Source organism: Pleurodeles waltl, chromosome 1_2, assembly GCF_031143425.1.
Source record: "Pleurodeles waltl isolate 20211129_DDA chromosome 1_2, aPleWal1.hap1.20221129, whole genome shotgun sequence".
In the NCBI taxonomy this organism is placed as follows: domain Eukaryota; kingdom Metazoa; phylum Chordata; class Amphibia; order Caudata; family Salamandridae; genus Pleurodeles; species Pleurodeles waltl.
Genome location: NC_090437.1, coordinates 1192799636 through 1192818839, shown reverse-complemented (window position 1 = coordinate 1192818839; position 19204 = coordinate 1192799636). Strand labels below are relative to the sequence as shown.

The following is a 19204-nucleotide window of genomic DNA, read 5'->3' as shown; positions in this document are numbered from 1 at the left end:
CACCTCACTCCTCTAGCATCTTTGTGGAGCAAGACTCTCTTCTCCACCCCACTCCACACATTGAAATAATTCGTCCAGGCTGTCATCACCGGGCCCCTCTCTGACTTCCATACCATCACAATGCGCTTCCTCATTAATACCAAGGCTAGATCTATAAAGCGGGAGCCAAACCTTCGCTTATGTGGTCTAGGGAACGGTACTAGTAAACAAACCTCTAATGCGCAGGGAAGAGATCTGTTCAGGGTACCATTGAGTGCACCTATCACTGCATGCCAGAACGGTTATAGGAGGGGGCAACTTGATGTTACATGACAGAAGTCCGTGTCGGGCAGACTGCATCTGGGGCCACCACCATAAATAACCTGCAGTCTGTGGGGGCATCAGGTACTATATGTATGTACTATATGTAGATAGTTGAACTGGGTATACTTTAAACACATATTCCTGGAGACCTTCTTAGGATAAGCCAAGACATGTTTCCATTACCTTGCCGTGAGTTTCCCTTCTTACTGCTTCCTCCCAGCGACGTCTTGGTGTCAGCAGAGGTTTACAGACCATGGTGTTTAGGACTCTATAAAACCACCTCACTAGGTTACTTGCCGTTCCCGGTGAAACCAGGGATTGGAAGAATTTGTGAGTGATCGGTTTGTCCCAGCCGGACCATAGATCCCCAGAGGCTTGGGACAGTGCTTCATAGATTAGGAACTGACCTGCTGGTAAGCCATATTGATCCACCAATTCCTCCAGAGGAAGCAGAGTGCCCAGTTGGAAGCAATCCCCCACCGTTTCTAGACTGGCCTCTGCCCAAGCAGACACCTGTCCAGCTGTGAAATAAGTGAGAGGATCGCCATGAGGTATGCCCACCATGGGTAAAAACGGGTGCATATAGAAGGGTCCCCACCATCTTGTGCACGCATTGTGTCCATCTGCGGACAGCTGTCATTAACAACACTCTAGGCTGTGAAGTCACCACTGCAGGGCAAAAGTGCTTCGCTAACAGCAGGGTTTTTATCTCAAGTCACTTCCTCTGCACTCAGTTCCTCTAATCTGGTCCCCACCAACCAGTGGATCTGTGCGGCCAGATAATACAACTCAAAATCTGGCACCCCTAGGCCCACCTAGTCCAGAGGTCAGCACAGAACTTCGAGAGGAACCTGGTGTCAGCCCCCATCCCATATTAGTTCTCGCAATAAGGAGTCCAGTTGTCAGAACCAGGAGATAGGCACTTCTACCGGGAGATCCCTGAAATAATAGAGCGATCTAGGAAGCCCTTTGACTTCACATGCCAGTCTAAGTTCTTAGACAAGGCACTGGAACAATGACACCACTCGAGGCTCTGCTCCACCATGGAACCTGTGTCTGGTTCGGGTACGCTCCACACCTCCCACATTTCCAGGAACAATTCCTGCCTAACTCAGAATTTTATTAGGCCATGCACTTAATATTTGGGTGGTCTTATCCCTTTGGAGCCCCTTCAGAACCCATGGACTGACCCCATTATCTTTCCCGACTCCAGTACCGAGCCAGATCAGGGTTGCCCAATGCTGACTCTTCTGCTGGCTGGTGCCTTGCCTTACGAGTCATAGCCATTGCCTTTTTCATTTTATAGGCCTGGAGAGGGGGGCGATTTTGAGGGATCTGAGGACCCTTCTGGATTCCACCACTCCCTTGATGAACCAGAGGACAGCTGGTATGAGGAACTGGCAAATGCCAGTGGTTTGGTCACCTGACCAGATGCTGGCTTGTCCTCTCCTCCTACCGTGATTATGGAGGAGGAAGCCTCTGTTTTTTTTTATGGTGGTGCAGAGGGCAGCTGAGGTCCTGGACCTTAACCTGCCCTAGGTGGCACTTAAGATGAACGTTGCCCCCCACTGAACCTTTCCTCTCATTCTGGTGAAGCCCTTAGAGCATTCCTACTTGGTTCAAACCCTGCATAGGGGCTCCTGTGCACAGGACAATTGCCCGCAGCCAATTCCCTGCTCCTGGGTACTCCAGTTTCCTTACCCAGCATCCCACCTCAGGCAGCTTGGTGGTCCAAGCCTCCACCCTTGGTTGCTCTCTACCACTCCACTGGATAAGAAATCTAAAACAATGAACACCTTTGGTAAGAGGTTGTTCTTATCTGCCAGCCTAGCACTGAGGTCACTGAACACCGTGCCTTTTAGGCCGATACACCCACGTTGTGTGAGAATCGTTTGTGCAAGTGCTGCCCATTGTCTCAGAGGAGGCTCAAGCCACACTCCCCTAAGCCATTGCTGACAGGTGAGGTGTAGCAAAGTTCACCATCCGATGGTGGCTGAACACAACCATGCCTCTTTGAAAACCACTGGCTTTTCAGGGAATATCCAGCCTTCGCTCATAGATATGCCCATTATTGGCTCTTGCCTCTTTGGTGAAAAGGCGAACTCAGTGCTGGAGCAATTTTAAGACTGCAGGGCCACGGCCAGATCTTTGGGCCTATCATGACTCCCCACCAACCCCCAGTCTGCCTTTCGCCACTTCCATGGCTACCGTAGGGGCTGCCAACTGCATCCTTTCCCGCCCAGACACCAAGGCCAACAGGCTTCCCTGGTTTTTACAGACCATGGGAGACCACGAGCTGAAGATCAGGCCAGTCCACCTCATACCCTACGGCAGACACAGCCCTCAGGCCACTTTAGTTTGCCCTCATACCAGCAGAGCCATCCAGTGGGAGGCAGGATCCCCATCACCTGCCCCTCTGACAACCCATAACATTGGACAGGTGGGTTCTTGAAATCATCCAGAGGGGTTACTCCATCCACTTTCTTGTATGCCCCTCCCTCAACCATGCCACTGTCTCAAGACCGGCTGACGGAGGACCATCTCTAACACATAAGGGGGAAACAGAAGAGACTTAACGGACCACCATGCTAGCCTCAATACATAGCAACACAATTAAATGCATGGCAGTCCGACAAACTTTGTGATTCACAACATTAATCCAAATGTATCCCTTCCAACCCCATAAATACCGGGGATCTCTAAAATATGAATGAGGTGGGCTCAGTCACATAAGGTGACATACTTCATCATTGGCCACCTCATCCCTCCCTGGTAAGATGATACTACCAAGGCAGACTCAACCTCAGGTGGGGCGATCCTGAGAGAGTTCTTAGAAATGTACTAGCTCGACAAGGAGCTCAGGTCCAGATATTGTTAAAAAGATCTAAGGATAAACTACAGACAGTATCCTGTTTTATTAGGGCGGTATCTTTGACATGATTAAAAGTTCCTACAAAAAGGAATTACCATTTGAGTTAATAGTGGGTGTTATGCCCACTCTCTGCTCCTATCTGTATTGCCTGCCAACATGTGTCTGCCCATATGGATTGTAGCCTGATACAGGTCTTGGGCATTTATCAGGGCTTAAATCACCACCTAAACCTACTTGGAAAAATTGGAAGGTGAGATAAATGTAAAGGGTGAAACTCCCTCAGGATAGCCCCACCTGAGGTTGATTCCGCCTTCGTAGTATCATCTTACCTTATCATCCTTGGAACGGATACATTTGGATTAATGTTGTGAGTCACTAAGTTTTAGGCCAAAGTTAGTCAGAGGACCATCTTTCCCTGCTCCGTCGGTAAGTTCTGGCTCTTTCGGCCAAAAGAGCCATCGAGAGGTTGCCAGCATCGGAAGTAGGTGGTGATTACTATTCTGTCTACTTTCGGTCCTCTTCTAGAACCGCGCCTCCTCAATTTCTCCCTGAAGAAGGAGAAGTTCAAGATGCTCATGTTAGCTCAGGTCCTACGTGCCCTTGACCCAGGAGATTGGATGGTAGAGCTGGACTTGCAGGACGCCTATTTCCACATCCTGCCTGCCCAAAGACATTACCTGTGGTTCACAAGCATTTTCAGCTCACCGTGCTCCCCTTTAGCCTTACCAGTGCCTCTCAGGTATTCACCTAGGTGATGATGGTGGTTGCAGCACTTCTGCAGAGGTCAGAAGATCCAGTATTCCCCTATTTTGACTTTGGCTGTTATAGGTGGGCTTGCTCCTGGCAGTCATCTTCCACCTGAAGACTACTGATTACCTTCTGCATTCACTGGGGTTCACTATCAACGTGCTGCTCCCTATGTTATGTTATGTAATGTTATGTAATGTACACTTAGTATAGCACAACGAATCGCCCTCAAAGGGGTATGTCCGCACTAGAGCGCGAAAGAGGTAGAAGAGAGGAGACACAGATTCAGATAAGCCTTTTTAAAGCAGGCGAAGTCCGAGCAAGACTGAAAGTAAAAAGGCAGTCTTTTCTGGTGGTGTTTCTGTTCTGGACAAAGTGCAGTTTCGGGCCTATCCTCCCAAACGGTGAGTCTGGGATATTCAGGCTATGATTCTGATGTTTCAGCCGTTAATCCTAATGATAGATATTGTAAATCACATCCTCAGTAAATGTGGACTTGACCAAAGAAGAGTACAGAATTATTTGCTAACAAGTGCAAAGAAACTCCTAGGAGACTGTAAAGATTTCAGCATTCAGTTAATTCAGAATTAATCAACTGGTTGAGAAACATTCACTGAAAAGTCATACCCATAGTTAATATCAGGATAGCACTCAGATACATTGAATCAACACATTAAGAATTGTTTCTTTCGGGTAAAATGATCCATAGAATGTTCATAAAAAACAGAACGAAATGAGACGTCTACAATTAAATATGGATTAAAAAGAAAGTTTTGGTTACAAAGAAAGTGAATCTTACAGGAGCTAAAGTGCACCGTGCTATATTTGTATCTCCACATTAGTTGCCTTTTGTACAATGTTTATCAATACGATGTAAGTAAAACAAAATGCATCCTAGTGATGAAAATACAATAAAAAAAGAAAGGGCTTTACAAGATCGAGACCATTTATATGACTCCTACTTAATCACTTGCATAAAAATTTCTTTTTTTATCATATAAGACCACCTCATTCTTAAAACTGTAATCCAGAAAACAGAAAGCACCCTCTTTTCCTGCTACCCTTCCATATAAATATGAAGGTTGCTGTAATTCCTGGCCGACTGCTCTAATACCTACACAAAACAGACAATCGTCATATCCCGTGGATTGAGATTCTGTAACAATAACCTCATTCTATTCATGAAGTTGTCGCAATGGGGCACCTTTCATTCTCGATTGTGCCTTTATTCTGTGAAATAACAGTGATGTTAAAATACAAACATTGCAAGAGACCAATTCAATTAGATCTACATTTTCTCTTTCCCCACTGCATGTTTAGCCTCTAGGAATCCAATCACCTGATGTCTCCTTTGACTTTCGAATTTGATCTCAATTTCGTCCTGAAAAGATACAGCATAGCTAGCCATCTAGCCGGAAGGCCTCAACCTGCACAGGGTCGACCGGAGGATGGGGAGCTCTGGCCTCAACTTCTTACCCACATGGGTTCTCCCAACATCTGGGAAGAGCATCTGCAAATGACGTCTTGACTCTGAAAAGTCCCCGGACCAGGACCTTTTAATTGAAGTATTTACCCTTTCTATCATTAATTCCACACAAAAGGAAACAGACTTTCTTATAAGTGTCACAAATGAAAAGAACATAGAAAATACCTAAATTGGTACTACAAAGACATAAACATTTTCATTCGGATTACATGTATAAATACACTTTTAGACATAAAGCATCTCCCTCCAGTCTAGAGAGAGCAAATCCATGTAACCTTTTCCCTTGGCTTTTTCCAATATTCACTTAATGGGTCAATATCAAACATGAAATTCAGAATCACTTGTTTGCAATAGTGAAATCAATGTTTGTTTAGGATATACATTCAAAATTATTCCATACCAGTATTCCAAATAGAATAGATTGGTATGATGTTGTCAGGTCTTAATTTAAATAGAATCGAGTCAACAAATGTTTTTTGATGTGCTGACGCTACCTCAGAGCTCTACTGTCAAGTTCTAGGGTTCAATCTAAAATACAGTCATACGAAAACAAAACAAAAGACATACGGGTGATTTAGATTTCGGCAGATGGTTACTCCATCCCAACGGTGACGGATATCCTGTCTGCCGAAATATAAATCCCATAGGACATAATGAGATTTATATTTTGGCGGACGGGATATCCGTCACTGTTGTGACAGAGTAAGCCGTCCCCCGAAATCTAAATCAGGTGCAAAATTGTTTAATCATAACCACAATCCAATACATACACTGCTAATTTCCCACGTCTTTATGTATTTATAATTGTAATTCAGGTTCCTCTATCCTTCTATGCTTAGAGCCTTGAGTATATGAATGCATGTATATGTTTAGAAAACAGCATTCTGAAAATAATCTAATCACATAAGAGTTGCCAATTTTATATGTAATATATATATATATATATATATATATATATATATATATATGTCGAAGGCTCTGTGTGTATTGGGAATAATCTAAAATCATAAAAGTTAGTAAATTCATTTATATATATTAGAAATAAAATAAAAGTGGATATAACGATTGGGCTCAAACATATCTTATTCTGTACATACAGTTATCATTGAACCACTCAGAATCATTTGCTGCAAGTTGTACTGTGCAGTACAGATTTAGAATTCTAATTATACTATGTTATTACAACAGTCTTTAGGAAAACGTGTTTCGACTTCCCATATCTAACTCTTTCCATATTCGGTCTCCTGGGGTATGTCATTAATAATTCTTGACCTGCAGCAGAATCTCTCGAGTCCATTTCTCACTATACACACCCACTGGGGGGCATGTTCCAGTCGTTTACAGTCTTCGATTACTTCACATCAATTAATCATAAGGTAAGTTGCTTCCACAGAGCATCAATCTTTGTCCAAAAATTTGTAATAAGAACCACCAAAAGCAGAAAAAACTACAAAGGGGAAGAGCGAAGGAAAAATGGTAATATTTCTGTACAACTTCCACTCGCGTCTGAGTTCGTTTTATTTAAGTACCGACATCTGGACACCGCTCTAATCCATCATAAGATCAACAGTCGTCCAGTCTAGAAGTAAATCAACCCAAACCTCTGTCAAGGATCGTGCTGCACTCTACATAATGTACAAAACACAACACATGAAAAGTACCACTATGCTGCTCACGCGTCAGGTCTGAGAACTAAACTATACATTTTCTCTAAATTGCACAGTATCCAAATTACTGAAAGTTCATACGACTTTACAGATAATCAAGTAAAACTAGCATCAAATGTAGTCAAACCATTCAAACGGCAAGACAAAGTGCAAACCATTCCCCCATGTGGCTTGCCGTTTCCCAGTCCGTCTCTCGCAGTGCGGTCCTCACACACCCGCTCTCTCTCACACACCCGGCTTACTTGCTCACCTCAGTCCATCGGCCACGCATGTTGGTCTGTGGGACAAAAACCGGGTCATTACTTCTGTCCGTCTAAATGCACCCTTTTGAGGTTACAGCATCTGATGTCACTTCCTGCCTTTTAACCCACGGTTTCTTTCTTCAAATGTTATAGTGTCCAGTTGGCACAGCTCTGATTTACAGCTCACGACGCAGGACTTCGCAGTCTTGACATATATCACAAATAAATCCTGCTGCCCGATAAGACAATGCCATGCACGTTTGAATACTTCCCAAACACAAATAACCACGCAGCATATCAGTGCACTGCGTCGTGCTTCTCAGAGCCGACTTCCTTCCCGGTCTCTCTCATCCTGATGTGAATCACAGGAAAATATCTTACTGTCCCATAACCAAACACGTTTGAAGACCTCCCAAGTGCAGGACATCCTCAAAAATGTCAATTTCTAGACTATTTCATGGTACTTTAAAAATATGTCTCTTTTTCCATATTAAATTCGTATTATCAGCACAATCTTCACTACAAAACGTCCCCATTTCACCCTTGAACTCCTTACCTTTCTCTTGGAGTTCGGATATCAGTCACTTCTAACCATTACATCTTTCATTCACGAGAGGTAAAGCTGAAAATAGATGAACCATCCCGTCTTTTTATTTCTAAAGAAATGTTTTCACATTCATCTGTATTTTACGTTCTAAGCTACCCATCTCACTACCTGACTTATCCTTTCTCCTCCAAATATCATGAACATTCAGAAACCTTCCATAAATAATTAAACATGCAGAATGTCACTTTCTAGGCTGTTCAGTAATGCCTCTCAAATACAGCTTAAATCACATTCCATCTACTCCCAACATGTGCCAGAAGTAGGTCCCACTACTTTCTGGTACCCAAAAAGGACAAGGGCCTGCACCCTATCCTAAACCTTCAGTCCCTCTTCCTCTTCCTCAAAAAAGAGAAGTTCAAAATGCCCACTCTGGCTCAGGTTTTGTCTGCCCTGGACCCAGGAGACTGGTTGGTACAGTTGGACTTGTAGAACGCTTATTTTTATTTTCCAGTCCTCCCTGCCCACAGACATTACTTGTAGTTCACAGTGTGCCACGAGCACTTTCAGTTCACTGGGCTCCCCTTTGGCCTTACCAGTGCCCCTTGGGTGTTCACCAAGGAGATGGCAGTGGTCGCAGCTCACCTGCGCAGGTCAGGAGATTGTCTTCCCCTCCCTTTGACGACTGGCCTTTTGAAGATGGGCTCACCCCAGGCTGTCTCCCACCTTCAGACTACGGCGGACCCCCTGCATTTGCTGGGGTTCACTATAAACGTGCCGAAGTCACACCTGACTCACTCTCACATGCTTCCTTTCATCGGAGATGTTCTGGAAACAGTAAAGTTTTGGACTTATCCTCCCGAGCAACATGTCCAGGTTATTCAGGCTATGATACCAATGTTTCAGCCTCTATCCTGGATTTCGGTGATAATGGCTCTGAGGCTGCTGGGTGTTGGTGAGTCATGCCAGATGGCATATACAGGCTCTGCAGTGGGACCTGAAGTTACAGTGGAAACACCATCAGGGGAATCTCTCCGACATGGTCCAGATCCTGGAGGGAACCACGCAAATTCTGCAGTAATGGCTAATGAACTACTATTGGGTCAGAGGCAGATCCCTCTCCCTTCCCAACCAGATCTGACAGTAGTGACAGATGTGTCACTCCTGGAATGAGGCAGTCATTTGGGAGAGGCAGAGATCAGAGGCATCTGGTCTCCGGTGGACTCCGGACTCCACATCAACCTTTTGGAGCTCTGCGCAGTCAGATTGGCATTGAAAGTATTTCTTCCTTCTCTCAAAGGGAAACTAGTGCAGGTGTTCATGGAAAACACCACCGCCATGTGGTACTGCAACAAGCAGGGCGAGGTGGGGTTGTGGACCCTTTGTCAGGAGACTCCGGGCCTCTGGATGTGACTGGAACATCTGGGCATTTCCCTGGTGGTTCAACACCTGACAGGCTCTCTGTACGCCAGAGCGGACAAACTCAGCTAGCAATACCTGGTCGATCACGAGTGGCATCTCCATCCAGTGGTGTAGTGTCATTCTCTGCATAACAATGTGCTACGTATTGCCTAAAAATCAACCCTCAGAGGATTTGCATGCTCATTCTTCCAGAGAGACAGCTGCAACCACTTTGTTAGCACGCTGAGTTCCAGTCCTGAACATCTGTCAGGTAGCAGCGTGGGCTTCCTCATATCTGTTCACCAAACACTACTGCCTGAACAATCAGGTCCGAAGTGATGGGTACTTTGCCCAATTGGTCCTGCAGGACTTCCTAGTATGATCTTGGTTTGCAGACCCACCTCTGGGGTGGTAGTGCATGGGTATCTATTCTAAGGTAAGGAATCTGCATCTAGAAGTCTCTATCAGATGAACAAGTTACTTAACTTCAGAAATGCCTTATCTGGTAGAGACATATTCTGAGTGCTATAAAAGGTAGAATCTGGTTTATTAGACATAAACAACTATTTTTACGTTAATAATGGGTCATTTCTGATTCCCTCAAGTTAGCACAAGAACTGTTGGGAGCTCTACAATGCTGACACCAATGAATAGATATGGCTGTACAATGCTTCCATAGGAGAAGCTGCACAACACTCTTCCGCCTTGCTCCTTTCATGTTTTTTGTTTGGCAAGAGTTCCAAAGCTCATGAACTCAGCCGTAACCTCACTGCACACACTTTCTTCATAACCACATACATGATTTGTTGCTGCAGAGTAATGTTACGGGTTCCTGACTAAGAGTCTTAAGTACTTGAATAGTTCTTCAGAGAACTACCTGTATTTTGAACCTGAACTGTAACTTAAAGTTTGATGGCATGTGTGGCTGCAGATACACATTCTGTGCATATATCGCCATCTAATGTTGGGCTCGGAGTGTTACAAGTTATTTTTCTTTGATGAAGCTTTTTTTTTTTTCTTCGAGTTACGAGATCGAGTGACTTCTCCTCTCGGTGATAGTGTGCATGGGCATCGAGTCCTTTGTTAGATTGTTTTCTTTCCGCCGTCAGGTACGGACGTGTTCCCTCTCGCTCCGTTAGTTTTTCGGTTTGGTACTATCTGAACTACCCTTTCTTTTTCCACAACTTCGGTATAGTTTTAATATTTGTCATTGTCTTAAACTATTTTTTCGGGATCAAGTGGGTGAATCAACTGTAAGTGCCTCTAAAGAAGATCATTCTCATTCACTAGACCTTTCAGTAAATGGGATGGGAGAATGCAGAGGTGGATGGACAGTCAAACGGCATTTATTTGTTTACCACTCACCTATAAATCAAACCTTTGTCCTTACAATGGACCCTTTGGTGGTAACTCATCTGTTAGGGCTTTAGTGACGTAAGTAACTGGTCATGGATGGAATAATACATTACCAGGATACTCACAGGAGGTGGGGCATTTACCGGACCAACTAGTCCTAAGTACGTATAGAATATACCATATTTTTAAATGCCAGTATGTCTTGGAACTGTAAGTCATAGTAAGGTTGATCAAATCACTCCAGACTTAGAATGACCAGCCTCAGCCAACGTGACACCCCTCAAGGACTGGGTCATGGTAAAACAGGCTTCCATGGTCATTCAGGCGGGTCTTGAATCAGTGCAGCTCACCAACAAAGATAGTACTTTGATAGCCCCAATATGTTCTCTAAGATCTTGTGTTGCTGATGTCTTCAGTTTAGAAATGGTCACATGAACCGTAACTCTGAGCTTTTCCTCAGTGTCAAGACACCTCCCCTTTCTTGGCAGAGTACCAGAACATCTTGTAGACAGGAAACATCAACAGGCCTTTCTCAGAGTTTTGGTCTTACTGTGAATAGGGGGCTGTGGTGGGAACAGAACCAGACACATCCGCGGTTCTGGCTGGGCATCTTTTCCAGTGGGTGCTGTAGATTTTCCTTTAAAGTCCACACAATTGCAAAAACCTGGCTCAGGAGGGCAAGCTGATACCAGTTCAGTAGCATTTATGTTGCAAGCCAAGGACAATCACAAGGTGGGACATGTTAAAATTCCATAATCCCAGTCAGCTACTGCAGCGAAAATATTCCTTACCAGAAGGGAGGGTGTATAACAAAATGGCGACAATGGATGTAAGTGGCGAGACAAAGTGAAGGTTTTATGAGTCAAGCCTGTATTTCTAGTTACCTCTAAACAAAGAACAAGAGGGAAGACTACATGTGGATATAACCTATATTGAGCTAGGGAAATTTCTGGCATCGTGGGCAGGGGTATCTGGACATATCTGGTGAAAGAGTTGCCCAAGCTCTCAATACTGTTTTGGTTTTTACTTTATTCTCTAGCAGACCGCTGGTCACAACAACAACCTCAAGCAGATGCTTCAGGTTATGTTGCCATCACCATAGCTTTGCAGAGAAAATATTCATAAAGCGTGTGGATTATCAAGCGTGTAACACAACATAACATGCACAGAACACACCACAACACACAGCGATGCCCATGGGGGAGGTGACAAACCCTAGTTATGGACAACTGAGTGGATTTTGAATGCCCGGGCCCTGTAGACACCCCTCCCTGGTAGTAAGACCTGAACTCCTACACTACTGATTCAGCTGCCATTCAAGGTCAGTCTCCCCATAACTCAATGAGCAGACCATAGTTACTATTATCGATGGAGGTGCTACTGTATTGGGTGCCTTATGCTCTGCTGGGGGGAGAAAAACAAAGCATCTGTAGTTGGCTTAAAGGTGTCAGGTTCACTGGCGGAGAAACAGAACAGGCACGAAAAGTAAAATGAAAATGGAGGGTTAACAACTTTCTTTGCACTGTGAGGACTTTGTCCCTACATTGATCTGAGAGTCATGACACCGCAAGTAAAGGAGTTCTGCTACTCAACTCTCCCCCACAACAATATGGATAAAGAAGCCGTGCCCTTGTAAAATTGATTCTGGTACATGAAAGGGGGTTCTTCTTTTTTGGTCAGCTATCAACACATCCTAATGCACAAGACTATCCATTAATAAATAGTCTGTTTTGACACTGATTGCTTCTGTCACACAAGAAATTCCTACAAATAATTGGGTCTCCTAATTACACACCATTCCTAAAACAGAGAAACTGGGGTCTCTCTTATAGTGCTGGTTGTGTGCTACACCAGTCTGAAGAAAGAAAAAAAAACACTCAGGATATTCCCCCACCCTTGAAGCAAAAGTCTTGCAAAAAAAAGGCTTTGTGATTTTTTTGTAGCGTTATAGCGATTCAGCAAGGAATATTGGGCCAGATGTGCGAATACTAAAAATAAATATTTTCAAATAGCGTTTTTTACCAAATTGATATTTGGTAATCGCGCTTCCTAATGTACTAATCTTTATGGCCCATGTGTAAGGAATCATAAATTGCAACAAATAATGGTTCGCATTTGGCAATTCCTTAACTGGAATGTACAAAAGTGGATCTGTTCGAAATAGTTGCAAATTGCGCACAGTCTTGTGACAAATCCATTGGTATTTTGTGAACTGACCTGTCATTCCCATTTGTGAATGCCTTACCACCTCTTGTGAGGAGGTGATAAAATAATATTGTTCTGCAATCGGATTTCAGTCACAAAATAATAATTCATAGCTTAAAGATTTAATAGGAAGGGACACCCTTCTTTCCACAATCTTTCCAAATACCCAATCTGAATGTATTCTGAAACCCAATTAGAGATTTGGTAACATGTTACCAAATCATTGTTTAGGTAGGAAAGGCCTGATTTTATGAATCATTCGTGGGCGCCTATGTTTTAAAACAGTGATTCCTAGTGGGTCGCAGATTGACCTACTGCATGAGTATCAATGAGGTAGGTCTCCGTTTATGACCCATTAGGAATGATTGGCATCACGGGGATGGTGGCCTCCTGGGGTCAGCAAACCACCATTTCTGTGATTGCTTTTAATATTTTTCCTTGAATACATGCTCTCGATTTTGGTATACATGTAATAATTCAGCCAGGCAATAGCTTCTAACTTAGTAGACATGGCTACACACAAGAGAGCTACTTCTAAGTAGCTAGAGAGCTACCAGTAGCTAAGGAGCTAGTTGTCGGAGAAGCCTGCATTAATACATACGACTATGATTTGGAAGGCATGCCCTTATTGTGATACCTATTCTCACACCCAAATTGTGATTATGTCGAATCACAGTTTGGTTTTGTACATCAAAAATGCATTTTTGCGGTCACAAACAGCCCAGTTCTTCGAATCAGGCCATTTGCTATCTCAGAAACGCTTCGTAGATGTGGTTCATTGTGGCAAGGCTGGGCACTGTGATAGAGGGGAAATGTCCAAAGTATCCCTCCCTCAGCTTATTCCTAGACCTTATACACTGAAGAACAGTACCTGGAGACATTCTCAAGTATTTACATTTGATTACGCATGTTGATCTTCCTTAACGTTTGTCACAGTTTTCCTCACATCATCAGCAGAATGGGTAAATCTGAGCAGGTAGACATTAACCTTTTCTGCCTGGTGGCAATAGACTTTTACAAGCACCAGATAGACGAGGAACTGGACCGGCGCTCTTTCCAGTCGGTGTTTGAAGTGGTGGCCTCTCCGGGAAGCCCCTACCACCGGCTGCTCACCTGTCTGCAGAACGTCCACCAGACCACGGCCTTCTGAGCCCCGAAGGATTTGTATATTTAAGAAGACAAACTTGTAATCCTGGTATAAGCATTGGAATTGTGTCATCTCACCTGGGTTGTGCTTTTTTGCAGTGAATGTAAATTTGTCCGTTTTTAAACCTTTTCCATGCTTGTTTGTATAAAGTGGAGACACAAACGTTGCAATGTGTTGAGAACCTCGGTCGGTAGAAGGATAAGCCTGTGATAGAAGCGCGCAGCCAGCCTGCAGCTAATAATGTAAACATGCAGACAAATAAAGAGTACAGCCTGGGCCTAACCGTCACTAGATTTGCAAAACACCCAGAACTATTTTATTAACTAACTACTACGCCTGCAAGTAAAAGATATAATATATTATGTATATATGTTTTTCTACCTAATTTCCAATGAAAGTAGTCAAGATGCATCTGCTTTCAAAACAACGGCAGAAATACGGAATGAAAGCCATTCCAGGTGATTAGTGGCAGTCATTGAGTTTATGTTCTATCCAGTGGCAAATATATGCGTTTAGGATGTGTTTCTTGATGGGGCACATGCTAGAGAAGAAAAAAAGACAATATTGTGATTAAGGAGCAGGACATCCAGCATGTAATCCCCCAATGGATGTCATATTGTCGATGGAGTGTGTGTAGGGTGCGGGACTTGTACTGTGGTGCACTTGCACAGCCACAGTTTTCTTTGATCCTCAGGATTTATGATTGGAGTATATATGTAAACGAGGAACATTCAGTTTTATATTTCTACACTATGTAAAGTATGTAAAATTGTAAAACGTGGTGCATGGAATGTACTGTAATTTAAAATTAACAAAGCCACTATACTGACTGTCCTTACATATGTGTTGTTGTTCTTTATTTGGAGGTGTGAGGCGCGCATACACATTTTATTACACGTTTTTTCACAAGTTTTTTCTTCGTATTCTCTCAACAGCACGTTGTTCATTAAAAAGTGTAGATGTCATTGTGACAGTTAAAATATTGACCGTGGTTGTTACAATGAAGAGAGAGATTTCAGACACTGGACTGACTGTTATATTCCCCTGTAGAATCTAAATTGACGTGGAGTCAATAACAGTAGTAGTTTTATTGGTCTTATGGTTATTTCCCTCGTTGCAATTGTGCATGGTGACAACAGTCCTCTGAAACGCAAACCAGCAGAATTCTTCCAGCAGTGTGCTGAAGAGCAAGGCACCTTCACTCGACCTCTTACCTCCATGCTTCACAAATGGTAGGTACATTTTCCCTAGGTTTTTTTTTTTAATCTAAAAGTTGTGCGTCTCTTTAGGCTCCTGTCCTTCTTTTCTTCTTTTAGACAGAACTAATGTTACTGGCCTCGGTGGTTAGTCTGATGTGCGAAGTCCACACCAGCATGGCACACTTTATGGCAGCTTTTGCCTATCGCGCATCATGGAATGTCAACGTTCTAGATACCGAACTTGAGATGATCAGCATTTGCAGAAAGATAGCTTATCTGTCAGTAAAAATGTTACAGAAAGTCCGTAGCTCATTCCTCTCTTCTCCATGAGGAGAACCATAGCAATGACACCTGTTCTTGAAATTTTGGCAAAGCTTCCACAAAAGTTCATAATGATGTGGCACGTTTAACCTGTGCTTGTTTGTGAGACTCAAAGGGCATCAGCTTGAATTGTGGGGGGGCTCAAATGTCCTGCAGGTGCATTCATCCAAGTTTCTTTTCTGTGCAGTAAAAACAAAAAATTGCTTGTGGTAACTTGGCTGCATCCATTTTTAGTCTATTGTAGATTGTGAGTACAAATTGTGAGTAGCACCAAATCCTATTCATTACAACCTCAAGGTGAACATTGCACTTTACAGATCCCTCCAACAGATATGATCCGCATATCTTAAATGGTTCTTAAAGGAATAAAGTGAAAAAGGTAGAGAACCCCAGAGGATGCACTCTCTTGGAGTTGTCTTCTTGCTCTGTGGTTATTCTGGTTCGTATGCTTGCAGAGATGTATCCCTTTAGCCTGGGAAGCATTAAATCTCACAGTCCAACCTCACAAGGTGAAGGGGTTTCAGGGCCAACTGCCCCAGGCACCTTCTCTGTCATAGCATACGCGTCCTGAAGACGGAATCCAATAGGACATGTGCATACGTCTCTTTGTACAACTTTAAGGTTAATATGTATAAGATTACTATGGGCTACTGGGCAAGCCAGAATCATTACATCTCACAGTACAACCTAACAAGGTGAGGGAGTTTCAGGGCCAACTCCAGTTCCAAAGGAGCAACACCACCAATAAAAATGTTATGGGTACACCTGATACCGCCTATCGGAGATTGTGTGAGGCAAATTACCCCTTCTCTAAAATGAAGTAAGTCCAAGAACAACTTCTCTGTCTACTGTGTGGGATACACACTGATGAAGATCCTTCTAAGGATACTGATCTTTTTCCAGGCGCTGCCTCTCTCCATTGGTCAGCAAATCTTATATCAAATGCAGTGATTGCCTTCCAGCTTTATTGAGTGTGATAAGTAGTTCAGGGTGGGACTGAAATTAGGTATTTAACACCTAACGGGGCAGGGGAGTAGATTTGAAATCATGGACTTAACCTCTCTTTACTAAGAGGCCCTGCTTAGATTTCTTATGGAGTGGTCCACTGGTGCTTCAATGATCACACCTCTGCACAAAGCCCCTTGTTCTGTGGCGGAACAAAGGGGACAATTCCAAAACCTGAGACATCACTCCAGTTATGCATGGTGCCTTAAAAGTATGGGATGCAGTGTGCTTTAAGAATGGTCTCCCTAGTTTCCCAAAACTGTTCAGCCAACTGTTCGGAAATTAGGGAGTTTCTGCCAGGACAAATCTGATTCCTTTCGGCCGTGGCTGGAGAAGTGGTGCCTCGTGGTTGGGGATATGTTTTCAATGGGTGATTCGGAGGATCAGAAGGAGTATGGATTGAGAGAAGAAGAGAGATTTGGATACACGTTGGTCAACCAAGGTGGGGGCAACAAGAGTGTTCACCGTCTTTGAGAAAAGAGGATAACTATGCAGTGTCAGGGTCCTGCTAGATGTGAAGAACGTAAAGAAATGGAAATTTCAGGGGACTTTGGACAAGGATCAGTGGAGGGTGTTTTCCCTAAAGGCATGCAATAGAGGCACTTACATGGAACGATTTGAGACTAGTTGAAGGTGTTTGATATACTTAGCATTTTACACAAACATGCCTCCATGGTATTGATGATGAGAGGTGCTGCTGTGGTGTGGGTGTAAGGGCACAATCTCACATGCCCTGTTCGATTGTACACAGCTTTACACCTTCTTAGACGTACTAGCAAACATCAAGAAATTATTGGTTATTAAAGTCCCAGCTAACTCCCCAAATATTCTGTTCGGATGGAGTTTCTAGATGTAGGGGGAGAGAGAAACTCAGACTCCTCTCCTGTGGCATACAATCACCACACATGAAGGACATTTGTGGCATGTGGTGGAAACTGTCTCACCTCCACGAGAGGCCTGCAGTGAAGCACCTCTGCACTACTGGAGGAGAGAGTGAAGAGCTTGATGGGAACCATCTGCACCTTACACTGCCTCCTGCTGAGCTCTATGAGGCCTTAGAGGGGCAGCAACATCATCCAACCACTGCTATGGGAGAAGAAAGGGCAGCTCCGCCCAGCAGTCTAAAAAGAAGGTGAGGCGTGTTAATATCCCCTCCTCCAGCTAAAGGGTGTGATGGACAAGCCCCGAAAGACACTTTCTGACTCCCTCCATGTTCAACTGGGCCCATCACATCAGCCCCCCTCGTTACCCAACTGGACTGGCCATAGCCATCTACCCTCATTTGCCAAGCATCAGTGGTCCTGCCATGAGGAGCAAAAAGAGGTGAATTTGTGACTCCATATTCTGCTCCACCTCAGTGGTGAGATTTGAGCATTGGAAGAAAGTAGAGAAGGCATAGTCTTACTGGGCTTAGACTTCTCTTTCTGTGGTTGCGCTAGTCAGTGTTTTAGGTATATTCCTTTCATTGGCAAGTTTTACCCCTATTGTTAATAGCTTGGCAATTTAAGTATGCCTGATCAGAGACCTATTAAAGTATATCACTTCCTGTATAACCCGTGGCCTTACCAGTGGTGATTGCACAGGCCTAATTAGGTGCAGTTGAGAGATGGGAAAACAGTTTCAAGTCCTCTTGGCAAATATTGGTTCACTTTCGTCCATCATTTCAGAGGGAAGGTTAAGAATACCAAATCTTTTCTCATCCTTGTGTGTCCAGCCAGAGAGCATGCAACTTCGATCACACTAATCTCAGAGGCTCTGGCATCTCCTGGTCTTTTCTCAGATTCCACCTGACCTTTTCTAGTGTTTGGAGCATCATTCTTACATTTGTAGGACTGTTCTAATTAGAACATCCCTGTTACTTGACACTTGCTACTATAAACCCAAACTCAAGTGCATCATACTCTAACATATACTGATAAACTGTCACCTATGTCTCTATAGTGATCCATTCTCTCAATTATCATGCCTTAGGTCCCCGCTACCCTTGGAACGGTGTACGCCCAAGCACTCCTCAGGTATTTAGTGGTGAAGTGTAATTAACTTTGCCTTGGCAATGTATAGCTTAACCCTGTGTTTCTAGGGGAAATGTCACAGTAGTTACACATTGATTTTATCATAGTTCTTGCAAGTGCAGAGGCTTATATTTTAGGTAATGGCCCAATCATTCCACTCTCCATCTGAGAATGTTAGATAGGCAGCATCCCACCGGATTTTCAACTAGATAGCAAACACAATGTGTGCTTTCTTTTATTTTGCCCAGGTTATTAGAGCTCTCTATAGTTATACAGTACCACCTTTCCGAGATTTTGTAGAAATGTGGTACCTAAACCAACTAGTGACCAAGTCCCTTCTTGGCTTGAACCAGTTAACGTTCCCTGTAGCTTTCTTCTGCAGGTAGGCTGCTAGAAACGTGACCTTGCTGAGGGCCTGGATTAGAGTTTTGCAGATGGGTGATCCATCACAAACACGACGGAGTACCAAGCCTGCCAAACCTAACTGTTAGAGTAGATGGGGTAATGCCTTTTTTCCTGTCCGTCACTGCAACCTGGTGGTGAGGAACTTAAAAAAACAATAACACCCCCCCAACCCTGGCAGTGTGGGTATTGGGCCCATTACCTTTTTCTTTTGTAAAAGCAAATTTCCACTTTGGGATTTTATTGTTTTAGAGAAACAAAAAAAATGCAATTGTTTGGTGTACAGCCTTCAAAA

At 43.7% G+C, this 19204-nt stretch overlaps 1 protein-coding gene across 2 annotated transcripts in view; it reads left to right on the top strand.

Annotated features, from left to right (window-relative positions):
• The window catches only part of HTT (huntingtin), a 1416422-nt gene extending 1401614 nt beyond the window's left edge, over positions 1–14808 (top strand). For both annotated transcript variants that reach the window (XM_069203496.1, XM_069203501.1), the window contains one exon: positions 13760–14808. In XM_069203496.1, the coding sequence (XP_069059597.1) occupies positions 13760–13973 (214 nt within the window). In that variant the 3' untranslated portion in view covers positions 13974–14808. The remainder of the gene's footprint in view (positions 1–13759) is intronic.
• Positions 14809–19204: the final 4396 nt, after the last annotated feature.